Raw genomic sequence first — 19,848 nt, 5'->3', positions numbered from 1 at the left:
ACGGAGCTCTGCTTTTCATTAGGAGCATAGAATGGGCTGAAATACCTTCTTTTCTTATTTTTTCTTTCCTCCCTTGTTAAGACTCAAGTTTGACAGTTCAGGAAGACTTGGCCTCCGCAGAGCAGGATGGGTGCAGGCACTGTGCATACACATGGTACTTTCTGTTCCATGTGAAGCCCCAGTCAAACCTGGAGAAACCCTCACGGAGAGCTGTCCTGCAGTGCTGGCAGAGGCTTGTAAGGGTGGTTTGGGGCTTGACTTTTTTTTTTTTCTTTTTTTTTTTTCTCTTAGTATTAGCTTACTAAGCTACTGTGTGTGATTCTAAAAGCGCTTATATTTATTCTGGATTATAAATTTAATTTTGCAAGACCTGAATGCATTAAACGGAAGGGCTGCTTGCCGTCATAATGCAAGGCTGAGTGATTTACTGTGCAATAAAAACAAAGAAGGTTGCAGAACCCAAAATGTTTAGCAGCATATAGTGGGGAGAAAACTGTTAGGGCATTTGCGCCTCTCTTATTTCCAGGCCGTGAATAATTTTGGCAATATTTTTCAGTGCTGTCAAGGCAAAGCAGCAGTTCCTATCAGCTGCATCCGCAGACGTTTCATTGCCATGACAACCTTGCGCAGATACAGGAGCTGCTGTCGGGGGGCAACGGTTGTGACCTGCAGCCCGACAGAGCCGCCTGCCTGCGTCGTACACGCCGTGTTATCTCGTTTGCCCACACTGATGAAAGTACACTAAAGCGTCAAGGGGCCAGCCCGCGAGCTACAGGGAGATTGAGGAGCTCCTGCTGTCTCCGGGCTTCTCTCCTGCTTCTCCTTAGAGGATGATTCTTCGCATTTTGAGATGCTTCGCACCTTGATTTTCTCACGCAGCTTCCGAAGGCTCCGTGCAAAGGATGGAAGAGGAATGTTTGATTCTTCTGACGTGTGCATCATGCTAATTTACTGCAGTGAGGTTGCAGTACGTTTACCTTGGCAGGTGCGTTTTCATCCCAGGAGCACGAGATCCAGTGTGGGGTGCCTGGAGCTTCTCGGTCTTGCTGTGCTTCTGAGAGCTCAACACCTCTGAGGGACTGTGGCTTGTGGCCAGGAGTCAGATGGCCCATGAGGAGAGGAGGTTAAGCTGTATATCCCAAAACACAAGATCCCTGGTCACTTTTTTGATGTTGTGTACTTAAATTGGCTGAAGAGAAAGTCAGTAGAAGGTTGGCCGAATGAATACTTCAGAAAGTTTGCTCCCAACTGAGAAGGTCTGCTTCTAGATAAATAGAAAGGTCCTTCAGTTACTTTTGTGCCTTTATTTGTGCTTTCTGGGTAGAGGAAGAAGCGGTGCGAGGTTTTCTGTGGAGGCAAATCAACTCAGGGGGCTCGTCCGCTTATAGGGGAGAAGTTTCTGAAGAAAGGAGAAGGAGATTTACTTGCTAATTATTATTCGCTGGCTCGAATGGTTAGAATTTGAGAAATTAAGAGTGTGGTGTTAGCATGCTTCAGTGGTAGTTCCTCATCTCAGTCGTTCTGTGTTTTCCTGTGAATCCTGCCACACACACAAGAGCTGGATGCAGCTCCTGTGCCACGCTGTCCTGACAAAACGCTGCTCGGGGCTGCCTGCCCCAGGCTGATGCAGCTTCCAGCAGGAGGTGGCGTAGCCTCAGGCAACCGATGCTCTGCACATCTGTATTTCTGTTTGTCAGAGCCTTTGCGCTTAGCACATCATGCAGTACCCAAACAGCACTTTGTGGTACAGTTTTCTTAAGTGGCTTGAGAGATAACGAGATGCTGGAGTGAGTGCAGAGGAGGGCAACGGAGCTGGGGAGGGTCCTGGAGAATTAACCTGATGAAGAGCGACTGAAGGAGCTGGGGCTGTTGGGTTTGAAGAAGAGGAGGCTCAGGGGAGGCCTCCTCACTCTGCAACTGCCTGACAGGACGTTGTGGAGAGGTTGGGGCTGGTCTCTTCTCATGGATAATGAGCGATAGAACCAGAGGGAACAGCTGCAAACTGCAACAGGGCAGGGTCACACTGGGCAGTGGGAAAAAACTTCCCAGCAAGAGCAGTGAGAGCTTGGCACAGGCTGCCCAGGGAGGTGGGGGAGTCCCCATCCCTGGAGGGGTTTCAAGGTTGATGTGGGGTTGGGGGAGATGGTTTAGGGGTGAGCTTTGCAGAGTAGGGTTCACGGTTGGACTCGGTGATCCCAGGGGTCTTTCCCAACCCGAATGATGCTGTGATTCTATTTTGCTCTGCGTGTGTTGATGTTTGTGTCGCAGTGTGGAACGTTGGACGGATCTCCGCTGGCAGTGTAGGATGGTCTCCACCACAGCCATGTTTAGGTGCTTTCTCTCCATTTTCTACAAACTTTGGGGATTTTACTCCAGGGAAAGACACCTCGAGTGTGCCAATACTGATAAACCTAAATAGTACTTCAGGTTTTCCTGTAATGAGTAATAAACTGCCAGCACCTCTTTGTCTGACAGGGAGCTCCTCTAAGAATCTTAGACTGTTGATGAGAGAGGTTTACCTGAACACACTATTGGCTTGAGATTAAGCATCTACAGTTGATTTTAAAAAGAGTACTTTTTTTTTCTTTTTCTTGAACTAAGTATTAGCAGTATCTACCCTGAATCCACTGCAAAGTAAAATTCTAGAAAGCTGGGCAGCTACTCTGAGTGAAAGTTTCTCTAAAATCATTTTATTATGCATAGCTATTTGAGGGCCATAATATTTTTAGTTCCCCATCTGTACTTTTACTTATACACACATTAGCTTGCCATTTGTTTCTCTCTTTATAATCAATACCTTTCACTGAACATTCACTCTTGCTTAGTCCTCCATAAGTAGAAATGTCTTGAAATTGTTTGACGTGACTTTATTTTCTATTCTAGAATGCGTTAATAATTAAAAAGAATTGCAAGATCGCTTTGCCTCGCATTCACTCAGCAACTATTTTGGTACAGAAACATCGTAAGTGTGGTAAGACTGTCTGGTCTCTGCCGTTATGAGCAATATTTGACCCTCAAGATGTTTCTGGGATGTTCAGGGCCCTGCATTGGCCATTCCAGCTGCACTAGTTTCCCAGCAGTTCTCTCCTTGAGTGCTTTCTAGCACTTTCTCCACTTTTCTCTTGAAAATTGAGGACATCCCTGCTGCTGAGAGGGTGCCCTTGGAGGAGTACATACAATTTGGTTCAAAATCTCAGACTGAGTATTGCAGGTTTGGTTGTATTGTGGTTGGTGGGGTTTTTTTTAGTTTATTTTTCTCCTTTTGCATTGAATTATTCAGTAGCTGAAGTGGATAAAATGAAAGATTTCTAGACTGGTGGTGTTTTGGAATATAAGAAGGATAGCAAAATCTATTTCATTTGAACTCTAATCTCTGGTCATGTATAAAATGAATAAAATGCAGTAAGTGTGGAGAAATATGATTTATAACAGCAGCCAAAGCCTGGCACTGAATACCCTAAAATGCCAAGATTGTGTGTCAGTCAATTTAGCAGCGCAGCGGTGAAGGTGAAGAATGAAACGAAGGCTTTCTCCGATGATGTAATCTTTTTTTTTTTAGTGGCAGATGAAGAATTATTTCTCGCTCAGAAAAGCTAAGTGCTCAGCCAGTGAGAGAGGGAAAAGCTATTATTTTAATAATACGAGTTGGGGATGTGCATTACTTTTGTTGCACTTTGTCTCTTTTAGCCATGTGTAACTTAGAGCCATTCTAACAAGCAAGAGATATTAGACAGTTCTGAGGATTGATAATTGAGTTTCCTGAGCTACTCGCTTCTGTCTGTGCTTGAAATGCAGCCAAACTCAGCTGTGACTGATGCTTCTTACCACCTGAAGACCCTTTAGTGACCTAAGCAATACGATTTTTGGTGGGTCTGGACACTCCTGTTGCGGCCAGACATCTGCGCTGGTAACATCACACAGCCCTGAGCCCCAGGGGAGAGTGTCACCCACTTCAAATTCATGTTTCTGTCACCTTACAGGCATGGAATTAGCACAGCAGAAAAATGTTCATCCTGTTTCTGTGGTGGAGATGCTCAGACCCCTCTTCAAACATTACTGCCCTTGCAAGGAGATTGCTTTCCTGCCACATCCTTCCGTGCCAAATTCCTGCTTCAAAGAGACAACAAAATTCGGAAAATCCTCATAAAGTCAGTTCCAGGGAGTCACCAATTCGAAACAACTTTAATCCTTTGCTGACTTAAGCCGGAGCCATCACTGTTCATTTCTTGGCTGAGCAACTCCCAAATGATTCTAAGTAGTTCACGGGCATCTTTATTGTCTCTGTAACTGATACAGAAAGTAGAGACAGCTCTTTTTTCCAGCGGATGTGGAACCTCTGCCAAATGTACTCTGTGTAAACCATTTGACTTGTGGGATTGTCTTTGATACTGCTTCAATTTCTCTTTTAGCCATTTGATGCCCTTTGAAAGCAGCAACATGCTTTTCCATCGCTGCTCTGTCCAATTATCTGAATAATTTAATTTCCTTCTAGATAAGCTGCTAGAGTTTCTCTCACAGGCTGGAGAGATGAAAATTTCTTCTCCTTCTGCATCTGTCTCATAGCCCTCAGAGCAAGTGCTTTAACACTGGCTATTTCGGATTATCATACAATTTATGGATATGATCCATAAATATTGTTTTTCTGATGTGTGCGAGTTTCTTGCACAAGGAAGTTCCTGTTGTAAGGGGACGAGCAGTATGAAATATTTAGCTCAAATAGCTACAATACTTTTAAAATACATGCATCTACTTCATCTTTACTCTGCGCTTTTGCCTGTGAAATGCAAGCTGAGGAACTAGATGTGTCAGGCGCTCTTAGGACATGAAAATTCAAGTTGGCTTTGGCAGCGTGGCATTAGAAGGAATGGTTTTGCAGGCAGAAGGAATTGGAAATTAGTCCTTTTAGAACTGTTTACTGCTGTACTGTCTGCCTTTGCATTTGGCCTCTGCAGGTGGTAATCTCTCAGCATATGACCTCAATTTTCCCGTTGGTATGCTGAGCCTCCCGCTGCTGCAAACGTATTGAAACATAATTCTTCACCCCCATTACCCACATAACTCTGGTGGAGGATGTTGTCACAGCCCAGCCAGGAACCGCCGGGAGCAGCGAGCGTGACAGCGTTTGCAAGCACGTCCGAGGGTTTGTCGATGTTATCCCAGTCCCACCCCGATACCCGTGCCTTGGTGTCTGTCGTGTCTTACCATGTCCTAGGGAGGGAACAAGATCCCATCAGGTGTGTTTGTGACAAGGGGAATTTCACAGCTCCGGGCACATTCTCCTCCCAGAGCTATGAATGTTCACGACGTGACTTAGAGCAACTTCTCAGAGCATCGCAGGCTGTCGGCAGGTGGCCACAAATACCGGATCTGATGTCAAAGCTCGCTTCAGCATCGCGATCGTCGGGCTGCGGGTGGCATCCCATGAGCGACAGGGGTGCTACTCATGTGCACCCGAGGAGTGGACATCCAGGTCGTGCCCTCCTCCTCCTCAACAGTGCATGCTGGGGAGGGGATGGAGGTGGTGATGGGCTGGTGGTGCACGGGGGCAGGGGAGTGCAGAGCGCTGGACTTCATTATTCACAACTGAATAATTCAGGTAGCCATGAGGGGTTTGCGCTTCTCTTAAGAAATGCAGTTCATGGGAACTTGGTACGAGTCCTGAGGTGGGGTGGGCTTGGAGCTACAGTGCTCCAGGAGCATCACAGCTCCTGGATTTGATTTTGCGCTCTCAGCAAGTCGGTCTTTTAGATTCTACTATTTGAGGCATTCTCATTTTGTTGGTGTAAATACTGACCACGTAACTTCAGCCGATGGCTGTCGCCGAGCATCACAGGTAAGCACCCGTGAAAGACCCTCCTGGGCTGTGGAAGCAGCGTGCCGTGCAGGGACTGCACTTTCAGGGGGCATTCTGCTCCACTGCAAAAGCTTTTAAGGGTTCTCTGGGTGCAGTAGAAAAATCTCCTTAGCCCCTTTGCAGATATTTTTTGAAGCTAGGGCATGTCAGAGAGAAGCCCAGGTTGCACTGCAGCGTTGAGGTGAATGGTGGGACGTGTTTTGCTACAAGTGCTTCCTGATAACGGGCGCTTTCCTTGCGGTCGCTTTTGGCAATGGAATTGTGGAAGCTCAGCTGGTGAGCCGGTGTCGCGGCGCTCGTAAAGGGCAAGGCTTGACTGGTTCCTTGAAGAGGTTAATGCCGGTTTGTTTTCTGCTTCTACGGTGGCAATACTTGAAATCTGATTTTTTTCTACTTTTTTTTTCTCAACTCTCTCCTTGTTCTTTTAGTAGGAATAATAATTGTCTCCGGTTAAATGCATGAAAGACACTCACCCAGGCACAATGTTTTTGTGATGATCTATTAGTTGTTGCTTCTGTAGTTTAATTGGAACTCTACATTTCTGTTTTGGAAGGATAAAAGCAGAGATCACATCTAAACAAAAGCACAGAACAGTCTGTGATATTTAGTCATTATTAGCAAAGAAAAAAATCCAAGCCTTCAAAGGCACATGAACCTGTTGGAAGAAAGACTTGTCTTAAACTTCTCTGACAAAAAAAAATAAAAATTTAAAGGCAAAACATTTCTCCTTGCCTGTGTGGGAAGGTTTTCCTCTGGGCTTGCCGAGTTCTCCAGTCCCACCTGCTGGTCGGTGGCAGAAGCCTGGCCGGGGGTCCGGGATCTGCTTCCCCTCCCGTTACTGCCGAGCTCCCACCGTGAGAGAAATATTTTTGCTCCTGTCGCTGGGTTCCAGCAGTGTGCTGGAACGAGCTCTTGCTTCGTGGGGGCCAGCAGATAGCTGGTGACCTCTTCAAAGAGTGAGATGTGGCTGTTATTACTGAGCGTGAAAGAAAAGCAATTTGGGGAGGTGCTTTCCAAACTTTCATCTTTCCTTTCATATCTCTTGAGGAACTGTGATGTTACTCTGTGAGTACTCGCTGTTCCACAGAGTGGAACTGGTTTTGGTTTCCCATTACACTGAAATATATTCATTAAGTTAACCTGCATCTTTTTTTCTGAGCTACCAGATGTAATATCGTGAGAATTTCCAAAGGATGCTAACTTAATAGACCAACTATTTTCACTGATGAAAGCCATCCAACCTCAGCTCTGCCGCTGCAGCCAGCCAGTAAAATGATTCCTGTCAGGCACACAAAGATGCTTGTTGGGCTGTAGAACAAACATGGCTTTTAGCTTGAAAATTAGCTTGGTTAAAAAGAAGAAAAAAAAAGAAAAATGTCATGGGGCCGCACGCATGCTCTGAAGCTCGTGTGTGCCACCTGTACCCCCCGTCCCGAGCCTGGCTCGGAGGAGGCTGCTGACGAGCCCTGCATGTGGGATAAGCCACCCTAGTGCTGTCACCCTGCAAACCATTAGAGGGAAATGTTCTGAAACTAAAAAATCCCATCCTTTCCTTCAGTGTCACCTTTCGTATAATTACTGAGTGCGGAATTTATAATTAAATGGTGTGACTGGTTCCGTGACATTCCCGTCGACGTTTCACAAAGGCTATTCGCGTGCCTTGCTATTTTGTGCTGTAATAACTGCAATCAGCATAACTACTGTCATTTGTTTATCAAACGTCCCTCGGGTAGCTTCCATAGTCATTTGGGAAACTTTGTGATGCCTGGCTCACGTTGCTGTTCCCGAAGCACGGCAGATGCTCACCTCTGCAGAGGAGCACCGTTGTCTTCCGCGAAGGGCACACACCCATCGGCACCACAGCCAAAATCTGCAGAAGTCTTGCAGAGGAAGGAGGCATTCTAGATCGAGGGGTAGGCTTACTGAGCAGTGGAATTAACAGGTTGAAAAGTGAGAATTGCATATTACATAGAGGAACAAGCTCGTGTGGCCGCGTAGTTAATGTTTGCGTCGTGGTGCCTGTCTACCAGGAGACCAAATCAAAGCAGCAGAGGGAAGCCTGGGTTAACGTTACAGCTCTTGACTGCAGATGTTACACCCTTCAGTGTTTGTCATAAGTGTAGAGTGTGTGTGTTGGCGCGCACGTGTCTCTTCTTGCCTATAAACATGCAAATATTCCAAAGGTACGATGAACCACCGATAGGGTGTGGATTGTATGAATGCCATTAGCAGCAGTAGGTTAGAACAGCAGGCAGGAGGTGTAGTCACTGTCTTTCATCTATTAAGTGACCTCCTGCAACTGGAAGTCTCTGTCTTTTGGATTGTGTCCCAGGTCTTTGCGCCCTTTTTATAGGAGACACGTGGAAAAGGCAAGGGGTGATGGATACAAGTTGCTTCTGGGGAGATTCCAGTTTCACTCCAGAGAAAAACTTTTACCCATGAGAGCAATTAGATGTTGGAATAGTCTTCCAAGGGAAGTGGTGGATTCTTCAACTTTTAAGGCTCAGCTGGACAGGGTGCTGGGCTATCTCATTTAAACTGTACTTCTTTACCTTAAAAGGTTGGACTAGATGATCCTTGAAGTCCCTTCCAACCCATTAGTCTGTGACTCTGAAACTGCTGGAGCCTGGTGTCCACAGGGTTGGTTTGGGTTTGGGTTTTTTGGTGGTGTTTTTTGGTTGTTTTTGGGTTTTTTGAATAATCTTAGCCCAAAGGGCACTGCTAAAAGACGGCTTGAGCAGATTATGATACTTAAAGGCTCAAGCTGGAGGCAGGGATGCCGGAAGGGGTGAGGAGCTGAGCCCTGGGGCGGTGGGATGTGACCTGTTCCATCCAAGCGAGGGAAGCGGGTGTCGGGTCTGGCTCGCGTGTGGTGGGAACCTGTGGTGTGCGCGGGCTGCGGGAAAGCCTCCGCGGGGCGTGAAAAGAGGATTACTGAGCCGGGTCGCTGAAGTGAGAGCTGACAGGACTGCTTCACACGTAATATTTTATATTTCTCAGGCAACAGAAGCGTACAGCCCTTGTGGAAAGACATGGTTGCCTGGGTAAAGCCGCCGTTGCCTGAAACTTCCATAAATCAAGCTGTCGAAGGAAATGAGAACAGCATTTGCTTTTTACAGCTGGTTGGGTTTGGGTTTGGGTTTTTTTTTCAGTAGAGGGTATGGTGCTGCCAAAAGCCGGGGGTGGCACTTGGAGGACCCCCTCCTCCCCATGCAGGGCTGTGGCCGCAGCCCATCATCTCGCCACCGACCACTATGGCCAGGGAGGCAGAAAGGGCCCCCAAGAGGATGCCAAGCAGCTGCTGACCCTTGGTCTCCCTTGAATTAGGGGAGTTTCGAGGACGATTTGTGGCTGGAGGTTTCCATGCAGCATCATCTGCCCCGGGTCCTGGCCACCGCGGGCATCCCTCCCCGAGAAATGTGGTTTGGGAGCAAAAGGCCAGCCCCTCAGGCAGCGGTAGGAGAGCAGTGGTCCTTCCTAAGCAAAGCCCACTTCCAGTCGAAGTTGGAGGAGCACAGCTTTCAGTGAGCAACAAGTATTTTCCTTTTTTTATTTGCCTTTGAAACGGCATGGAACTTCAGCAGGTAGGGGCGCTAGGCACTAAAATGGCTGAGAACACATTTATATTCCAGTCCTTTTTTACTTTTCATACTTTTGCAAGCGTATAATGCAGTGGAAGCTAATTTTAATTTTTATTAAAAAATGTTTCTCGTTCTTATATTTGCGCAACATAATGTCGGGAAAGAGATGAAATCTTCAGATGACCTGGAAGAGTCTTTTGGGAGATTTATAAACTGTCTACTTCATATGTAAGAACATTTGTTTTAATTCCCGTATAAAAGTGAGATAAATTGGTTTGTGATAATGCAAGTCCAAAAATATCTCGAGTTACCACTTTATTTCCATATTGCAAAATAACACAATTCGCTGCATAATTAGAAAGCCGAATTAGATAAAAGGAGCAGTTGCTCGTGATTAGACTGTGCATGCAAAGCATTAGCCTACAAAAAAGTATTTTGGACTCTGAAAGAGACTTTTCTAAGATCTGCAGCTATGAGTTCCGTTATTACAGCCCAGCTATTGGAAATCTATCCACGGGGTTAGAAAAGACTGAAAGGCCTGATCCTGTGGTGCTTTACTTGGGAGAGTAATCCTCATGCAAAATCATCCATTGGTACCATTTGCTCCGTAACAACTGCTGGTTATTAGATGTGTGTATTCAAGACCAGTCTAATTTTCTCTCAAGGTTTTGCAGGTAATTTTCATCATTCGTGCAAATAAAGCAAGAACCTGGAAAACGTGGAAATCTAAAATTCAAATGGAAATAATTTATGTAAAAGAAATGATAGAAATCTAGGTGCCTTTGCATGTGAATGATATCCTTAGGGTTGAGTTTTCTCCAACGCACTGCTTCAAAGTCTGCTGCATTTGGAACAGCAGCGTGTTTAGGTTAAAATTTGCTAAAATTCAGCGTCTGCTTGAGAGAGACAAGTGAGGATGGCCCCACAGAGTGGCTTTGTCCTCATGTCGTGGCAAATGTGGCTTGAAGCCCCCCACAGGAGCGAGCTTGCAGAGACCGACACGGCGCTGGTGTTGGAAAGCTTTGATTTCCACTGGCAGTACTTTGCTCAATCCCAGTTCTCATTCATGTCAAGTTCGAGCATCTCTTGCTAAATCTGCATCTTAATTTCTTAATTTGATCTCAGGTTTAGAAACTGCCAGGTTCACCAGCCAGCTGTAAGAGGCATGCATGAATTATTAGACTCCCATTGCCGGTTAAATCTCACCCTTTGTATTTTAAGTCGCCCATTTGCATTCATCTAAAATGCTTTCAGAGAGTTTATCAGAAGAAGTGAAATAAGAAATGAAATAGTTTCACGTAAACTGCATTTTTATGTTTGACTGGTAAAACCACAAAGCAGAGATAAAATACGTAAAACTAAGGCTCTGCATAATAAGCGTATCTATTAGTTTCCCTTATCTTTATAAGGCTCCCATTTGTCATGAGAAGCATTGTGTGTCACTCATCTCGCCTTGTTCTACAAAAGCTCTTTTCTCCCTTTCCTTTTATCTCCCATCAGCGTTTGCAAGATAGGAAGCTTTGCTGGCGGGTGCTGCAGAAGACCCTGGTGACTAAAAAATCATTTAACCTTCAACCCCTTAATAGCAGGAGGAAATAAAAGCTGGTACCTGTGTGCACCTACATAAAACATCCCTGGCACTGCCGATTGCAGCTTTTGCAATCAAGGCAGCCCAGGATTAAGGGGAAAATCTTGGGTCAAACCATCTCTAGAATCATGGGTAAAAAATACTTCTCCTGAGGACCCAATTGAAAACTTCTTGCTGCACAGTGCTTTTGAGAGTAGCTCTGACTCAAAACGCATCTTTCCTTCTGCTCTTCTAGGATTTTTGGGTGCTGTCGGGCACCTGTGGGTCTGGGAGTGTGGGGATAGAAAGTTATTTGGCTTAACTGACAATTCCATCAGAATCTCTATGGGGAGCTATTGTTTTCCATGCCGAAGAAGATGGGGAATTTGAGTGGAGGAAATCTCCATCTAAACATTAATATAAGCAAAACAAACATCCATATCAACAAAAATCTCCAATCAAACGAAAATACGCTACTTCTGTCTGTGGAACATAAACTAATTACACGTGTCATGCTGGCAGTGCTGTGCCATTAGCGCTCTTGTTTTTTTAAAAAAAAAAGAAAAGCAACTTTTTTTTTTTCCCGTCCTCCAAATTCCTGCTCTCCATATAAAGGATTTTATAATCTCTAGCAAAGTGAATTGAGAGTTAGTTGCAAAACCTTACGGTGCATTTTTCACCATCTGGCTACTAGAGCAGACTTGCTGGGGGAGTTCACGTCGTGCGAGACAACTGCTGAGCAAAACTCCGCGCCGAGGTACCGCTGCGTCTGCGCTGGTTCTGGCAGGGTTCTTTGCTTTCCGAAAAGTAGATCTCTTTCAGTAGCACCGCTCAGCAGGTATTCAGCGCCTGTCGGGTTTGCTTACGTACCTCGTGCATAGAAACTGAGGTAATTCTTATACAACACACGTTATCCTCTCCGGACTAGCCTGACGGAGCGCAGACAGACCCTTCTTGCCAGGCTGTAGCGGAGGTGCGTGGTGTGAACGCCGAGCTGGGAGCCAGCCCATCCCCTGGTGCGAGGCCGTTTGTCAGCAGCATCTTCCTGGCCCTTGGAGGGGTTGGTACTCACGGCTCCTATAACAATCGCAGGAGTTTTTTTAAAAGAATGGGAATAGTGATGACTTGACAAGGATAAAAGCTGGTAGGAAGTTACCCTCCTTGTCTTCAAAGTGTTTGTATCTTCCTGTTTATCCTTTAGCCTTCAAACGTCACATTTTCTATATTTTATGTTTAGATATTAGATTTATTTAGTAACTAAGCCTGTGTTCTTTATATCAATGCAAGGCACTTGACTTGACTGAGTTACAGCTGATTTCTGTGAACAGAACTGAAGGAGGCTCAGCTCCAAGGAATAAAATGCATTGGGAACTGTCTTCCCTTTTTAATGTTCTCACGAGATAAATAGATATAGTGCTTGTGTACCTAGAAATAAAGGTATGGAGTGTGTATATCTGTAGTGTAACAACTTCCAACTGCAAGGCATATGGTGAGGAATAAGCAGCCAGGTAGTAACTCTGCAGTAAAGAGCAGCGGGGAACAACGCTACCTGACTGCCAAAAATAAACATCGTGTTTCACAGCAGAGCTGTAGGATAAAATTCAGAAAATAATCCTCCAGCAAGGAGGCCTTCAGCCGAGCACTCGTTTGGAGCACGGCATCTCGGTGAAGCGATGGGTCGACAGCAGTGTCCAGGTTTGCAGGAGGTCCTCCTGGTTGCTGAAGTTGGGAGAAGTTACCCCGTGATCTGTCAAAGACGGAGGAGCAACATGGTACCGTGCTGGTCTTTAGAAGTTCTTTGACAGAAAATAATTATTTTGATATATAAAAGAAGGTAACAGAGGGTGTGGTGGCCACCTGCTCCCCGTGCCACCAGGAGAGGACATTTAGCAGCTTCATGCAGGCCTGGATCCAATGCTTTGGCGACCTGGGCGCTCTGCAGGAGCTTGGTCAGGAGGGGCTGGAGCGAGGAGGTGGGCAGCCAGGGCGATCTGTCCGAAGGAGTTCTGGCGCGAATGGCTTTTTCTTGGGCAGGGACTTGGATGAGGTGGCCCCTTGGGCTCCCTCCCAGCCTCAAACAGTGTCGCTTGGCCCCATGCAGCTTCGCACCAGCTGAGGTGAGCTATGGCCCCAGGTCCTCACTTGGGCAACATTTCTGATATTGTTGTCAGATTGCACTCTGATAATGAGTAAATGGAAACCGAGAAAGCTCTTGAGTTTCTGCATCTGGGTGGAGGCACAGGCAAGCCCAGCGTGGTTTTTATGTAAGGCATTTTATTGCTTCCAGTGGTGGTCTTAATCACTGTCATAGCACCTATTGTGTAGATACAACTGGCAAGGCTGCAAACGCTTGTATTTTTCTAAATATGGAAATTTGGAGCTACCTGGTCAGAGTCAGCATTCTACTCTGCCATTATATTTATTCACAGAGTTTTTCTATCAGAAATTCAGACTGATTAGCACTGAATAGGAGGAGAAGAGGAAATAGTGTTCTGAAGAAATCGCTCTTAGCGCGTCATGATTTTCCCATCTATATGGATTTACTGTGTATTTCATTTTTGAAGAGGATCTGCAGAGACTTTTGCTCCCTCTTCAGCTCTCACACCTGTATTGTGCTCTCTCTGTGCCTTTTAACTGCGCCTAATCTTCTTAAGTTGCAAGAATTGTTCTAGTTTATCTATTAAGTGTGTCCTCTGAGAAGATAATTAAGGAAAAAAAAAGAAAAAGGAAAAAAGGGCTTTTCTGTCCCTGTATACTTTGGTTTTGAATCCTTGTGGTTTCTTTGAATGCTCATCTCATGGTAGTACCTGTTCTCTGACTTGCATATATACTATTTTTTCATAATAAGAGTAGCTGAATGTCATGAACACACAACTCCATAGTGTATTCTCTGCAAAGTTGTTTCAACAAATTGCAGAGAATTAAACTCAAATTTAAAAATCAATTTTTTTCACATGAGGTTGTTTTTCTAACCTGTGTTATTATTATAGTTCCTCATCTGTAACTTACAGTAGATTTAAATTTAAATTCACACCATCATCATTGCAACCGAAATCCCGTCTTTGCTCTGTAAATAAGCAGAAGGAAGCTGTGCCATAAGCATGGGGTAAGCTTGTGTTGTTCAGGATGTTGAAAGTTCCTGGCATTGATATTCCAGGTAGCTGGTGTGTGTCAGACCTCACGGTGGTTTGCAACGCCAAAGTCTCAGCTCATGAGTTTTCATTTGCAAACTCTTTAAAAAAATCTCTTTCAAATGATTACTTAATGCTTGAAATACTACAGCCTTGCTCCCAGTCATCTTATTTGTAATAGTGTCTCATGTGTTGTGTCTCCTAGCTCTACATACAAACTACCACACTTACAATATCCATGAACTTAAGTGCTTCAGTGGCCCTGGGGATGCTTTACATGCCGAAGGTGTACATCATCATCTTCCACCCGGAGCTAAACGTCCAGAAACGGAAACGCAGCTTCAAGGCTGTGGTCACGGCGGCCACCATGTCATCACGGCTCTCGCACAAACCCAGCGACAGGCCCAACGGCGAAGCCAAAACAGAGCTCTGTGAGAACGTAGACCCCAACAGTAAGTACTCCTGGTCTTGTGCTCGTTGGCTGCCTGGGGGCTTTGGAGGCATTGACCCATACCTGAGGTTCGGGGTCTTTGTATTATTTTGGTCTTGTCGGTTAAAGATTCCTGACGTCTCGCGTGACATAGTTAAATTCACTGTTTCCTCCCTGGTTTTTGGAGTTGTGCCAGTTGGCAGCAACTCCTGGCAAAAATGTTTGGTAGCAGTGAGTAACTCCTCCTCCTTTCTCTCCTCTGTGAGTGAGAAATCAGCAGCATCCTTGAGTACCCAACCCTTCAGCCTGTGCCAAACTCAAACCTTCCCAACCTGGCAGGTAGTTTCCAGCACGGATGGAGGAAGGACGAATACCAAGCTCATTGATAACTCCGCTAACCTGAGTTATGATTCTGTTTCTGGCAAAGTTTCTTTGCAAAAATCTCACAATCCCTGAAGATTCCCATTTAAGGATTTTTATCTGGCCTTAATGCAAATCTTGCCACTGATTTAAAAGGAAAATAGATGGAAAAGATGCTTCCAGTTCCCTTAATGTGCGTAGCCTGGTGTGATCTCGCTCGAAATTACGTACTGAGGCCATCAAATTCGATTTGCCTTTGAATCTGGAAGGAGCTGAGGAAGGAGACAGCTGCACAACTTTGTAGCATATTGGAAAGGTTTGGGCATGTCTGCAGTCTTTATGAAAAACAGATCTGAATGTGGCGAAATGCCCTTTCCTTGCCCATGATCTGCTCATCCATTCGCTGCTGCAACCCCTGCCACTTCTTGTCTGTTCACCGAGCGGCTGCCTCACAGCGCAACTCTCCTGTCAAAGCAAAGTGGAAACAGCCAGCCAGTTATTGACACAGCACTTTTCCTCCCTTCGTTCACCCCCTGAGTGTTTTTCTCCGATATCTTACCATGCAGGTATACAAAATATTTTCTAGCTGGGGAAGGAAAAAAGAAAAACAAATAAAATTTTTGTCTGAACTCTGATTCTGACATAAGACAGTGAGGAGATGCACCTCATAAATTAAGAGCCTTCTCCAGTCATACTGAACAGAGCCCTTAGTACACGAAATAAATGTATTTTCTGTGTTGGGTGTTAGCCAGCAAGAGGGAGAGCTGGGAAAAGGCCTTTGAGGCTGGAGGGAGAAGGGCTGGGAAGGGGCAGGTGAGTGTTCCCTAATTGCTCTTCTGTGCAAAGGAGTTGGGATTAGTTCCTCCTCCAGAAAAAAATACAAATAATAAAAAAAAATCAAAATCCACCCAAACAATTTGACAAGAAAATGTCCAAGTTCTGATGATGAAAGCTTCAGTGTAGAAGCAGAGCTTGGGGGTTCCCCTCCTGGTCTCGTTCTCTCCTGCGCTGCATCTTATTGCTGTTTTCAGGCTTCTGAGAATATTTCCCCCCTCCTCCCCTGCCAAAGAACAGTCATTTTTATCTCCTGGAGATGAGATATGGTTATTAAGAAGAAATATTGCTGACTTAAAACCCCTATATTTCTGATAAAACACAGCTTTTTTTTCACCTGGGACTATATACTAGAATATGTTTTTAAGAGGCAGGGGAAGAAATAAGGGACAGAACCCCTGCTTGTCGAGATCTACCAGTTCCCACCCTGCACATCCAGTCAGCAGCAGTCCGGGGTTCGTTACCCCTGATTTAAACCTGGGGTAAAGTCCACAGGGAGTAAAACCTTCACAGCTTCAAAATTAGAGTGTGTGAAGGAAGAATACTCTCTATGAGCTTATTTGCTTACCTGTAGGATTCTAAAGTGTGTAAATTTGTTTGTTCAACCTAGCCAGTCAGGAAATGTGCAACAGTATTAATTTTATGTGTCTTTCTCCAAGTACTGGGCTTTTATATTTGTTATGGTTTGTGAAAAAAAAATAAATCTTTTAAAGATTTTAATTATAATTTTATATATAGTACCATCTGTTCATGTTAGCAGCTGCACCTACTGCTACTGTTCTATTCCCTGGATATGTGTGTTAATATAAATTATTAGAAAATCAAATGAAATAAGCTATTTCTGTACTTTAAGTACTTGGGTACATATGGTCCCCGCGTAGGCTGCTACTACTACAGTAAATGGGAACTTTTTTCAATAGGTTGTCAAACAACCCTCTAATCAGGCAACATCCACCAAGTAATCCATTGAATACCTAGAGTTACTTTTTTTTTTTTCAAAATTCAAATATTTTGTTTTAAAAAAAAACAAAAAAAGTTTAAGGTTTGATTTTTAGGTGGAAGACCTGAAAACCATATTAATGACCTCAAAAAGAGCAGTGTCACCCAAGCAGAACGCCCCACGTTTCCAGTGCCATTTTGAACATGGTCTCTGTAAATAAATAAAGCTTTGAACTCTTTGTAGCAATTTAACGTCAGGAAGTATTTCACGCAGCGGATAGGGAAATTTTCAGGATTGTACCAACTGGAAAAGAGGAAACGTGAATGAAAAATTCCCCCAGGTGTGGGTGTCAGTGCTAGGAGGGGGGTGGGCGCTGTGGCAGCTCCCCAGGAGCACCCCCAGGGTGGGATGTTGGGGGGTGATTCCTGCCTGGCTCCTGTGCCAGGCTGAAAATAATTTAATTGAAGGAGGGATTCAAGGGTGAGTCCCAGACTTGTCAGCGCTGTGCAAAGCTCACTGAGGTGCAGACCTGGCTTAGCCACCGAGTGTTTTTCTCCTAAGTGGAAAAGTACAGTTGAGTTTTCCAGTTTGATTTTTCCATTGTGTTTTCCTGTTTGATTTTCCATTGTGTTTTCCTGGTGATGCTGCTGTTTGTGCCTTGCTTGGGTACTGGAGGCTGGAGTCGCCATTTCTACTGAAAACCAAAGATTTTGTACCTCCTAAGAACCGGTTAGCACTGAGCCACCAGCAGGGGATTCACGTACCTCCAAACATTGGGGAATTGAGCCCAAATTTATGGCCTGTCCTATTTACATGCCAGAGTCGAAACCAAAAGCAAAACGTGGATGGTTTTACAGAAAAGTAGCCTTGAAAAAAGACCTCCCTGCTTGAGCAGACTTTTAAAAGAATGCCTGAGGAGCTGAAGATGTGCGCGTAAAACTGGAAGGGCTATAAATTGACTGAGTGGCTTCCCCGGAGCAGGTGCTGAGCATCGCGTAGAAACGCTGCACAAAACCCTCGGGTGATGTGTGGGAATTCGGGACGGGGGGAGAAAAAAGTGTGCAGAGCACTTAGGAGAGCTGGGCCTCAAGCACTGGGGTTTTAGTGGGAGTGTAAAAGAAGAAACTCCATTAACGTGGGAGGAAAACCACTTGAAAAGCAGTGACCTTATATCCCACCCGTCCGGAGGAAGAGGGACTCGCTGTGTTGCAGCTTTTTGTTAGGATACATGGGAAGCAAGAAGTGTCACACGCTGAGCTCCTCAGCCATGACCTGGGAGGGCTCTCACACAGAACACGGTATATTAAGGCCACGCTTTTCAATCTAAAACCGCGTTACTTACGAAAACTCCCTTAATCATTCCAGCTTGCCATCTGGCATGCGCATGCTTTTCCTCCTTCGACAGCTTTTTCCTGCTAATGCATGTCTGTGGTGGGTTCGGATGAGCAGGATTTGGTGCACGGCACCTTCCATCCGTGTAACGAGTTCATTCTACTCTCATGTGTCCCTGGTGGAATTTCACGCTGTTCGAGAAGACACGTCTCACCGAGCCTGAAGCTGAGCAGACAGCGCACGCTTCTGCTCGGTCGCCTGCTTGTGCTCCTGCTGCGAGAGCCGAGTGCCAGACTATGAGAAAAACATTTGAACCTCCAACCCGTACTTATCTTATATTGAGATTTACATGTAATTACTCCTTTTCCCCAAGCAACTTGCCTTAATTCATGGCTTTACCAAACAGAGCGACAGGGAAATCAGCGTCTCGGTTGTTTGGTAGTGAGGAGGCTGTGCTGCTCGCAGGCTGGATGAGCAGAGCTTACTAGAAGGTGTTTGCGTCCACGTGTTTCCCTCTTGAGACTGTTGTGCAAGGGAAGCTGAGCTGCCCGGAGCCTCCTGGGACTGGCTCTTTTGAGAAGATGCTTTCTTGCAGGGATGGGGATAGAGGCTTCCAGCATTTGGCAGCACAGGGAGCATTGGTCTTCCAGTTGTCCCCGTTTCCGATCTCATGGGAAAAACCTCCCTGCCTGTGAGAATGGCGCTGAGATGAATAGTAGTGCAGTAGCCCAGTAGTAGGGAGCAGTGAGGAGGAGGCGTGCAGCACCTCTGCACCGGAGACCAAGTGCGTCGGGTGTTGGAAAGATGGAGCAGCTCATGGGAGGAGACCACATTCCCGAGGAGTTCAGCTGAGATTTGTTGAGAGCTGGTAAAGGAAAGGTGTCGCCATGGACTAACCAGAAAACTTTAAGGTCTGAAAACTTAGTTTTCAGTTCAATTTTCAGTAGCGTTATAGTTTTGCGGACTTTTAAGTTAGCAGGGCTGAGTGCCTGTACAGACATAGTCAGGATGGTTTTTTCTCTTTCTCCTTTACTTGGCATGAAGTGGAACTTACCTGGCAGATGATTCAGTTTTCGGTAGCTGCACCTTGTCCCCAAAGAGATCGGACACCGTTTGCACGTTTCCGTTTTCAAGCAGTTCTTCCCTCTGTGCTGTCAGCTCCTCCTCATTGCAACATCAGCGAGGGCAGCATGTGCCCATCCTCAATTTTCTCTATGCGTTGGAGAAAATCCACTTTGTGGATCCCCACCAGTAAGCTGTGGGTAGCGTACGTGGGGTGCAAGCATCTCCTGTCTTGAACAGAGGTGCAGACACTGCCGCACTGCGCTGTGCTGTGCTGTGTTTGTGTGTTCATTCCTGTTCGTCCTTCACATCATTGCCGTGATGTTGCCTGTTCCATCTTCCTGAGGAAAAAAAAACTGAAATGGTTGTCGACGATGCTGAGGAACCTGAGAATGAGGAAGGTGAGGAAGGGCTGGGGAGTCTTAAGGTGAAGCCAAAACATCCCAGAATTTGCTCAGGGGGAAGGAAAAAGAAAAAAAAAAAGAAATCAGCCAGACACTCTTTTCTGAGCAGCAGCTCCCATGTTCAGAGGTACCTGAACTTCTGTGAACTGGTTCATTTATTTCTAACCCAGAATTAATTTCATATAGTGGCGCCTCTCTGCTTTCCACTATCGCTGCTCTAATCTGAGCTCTTCAGTTGGATTAATGTCATGGCCTCCGTGACAGGGCAAAATTTAAAGAGTTTATTGTGAACAGACGTATTCTACATACCAATGTATTTACTTTTCCTGTAGACTGCATACCACCAGTAAGAA

General features: G+C 45.5%; 1 protein-coding gene across 1 annotated transcript in view; it reads left to right on the top strand.

Annotated features, from left to right (window-relative positions):
- The window catches only part of GRM7 (glutamate receptor, metabotropic 7), a 212,102-nt gene that overhangs the window by 192,172 nt on the left and 82 nt on the right, over positions 1–19,848 (top strand). Inside the window, 2 exon segments of the mRNA XM_009868286.1 lie at positions 14,339–14,585; positions 19,828–19,847. Coding sequence (XP_009866588.1) covers positions 14,339–14,585; positions 19,828–19,847 — 267 coding nt within the window.

This window comes from Apaloderma vittatum, unplaced genomic scaffold (assembly GCF_000703405.1).
Source record: "Apaloderma vittatum isolate BGI_N311 unplaced genomic scaffold, ASM70340v1 scaffold6514, whole genome shotgun sequence".
NCBI classification, from domain to species: Eukaryota; Metazoa; Chordata; class Aves; order Trogoniformes; family Trogonidae; genus Apaloderma; species Apaloderma vittatum.
The sequence above is the reverse complement of the archived record's forward strand: the minus strand, read 5'-3'. Positions and strand labels throughout refer to the sequence as shown.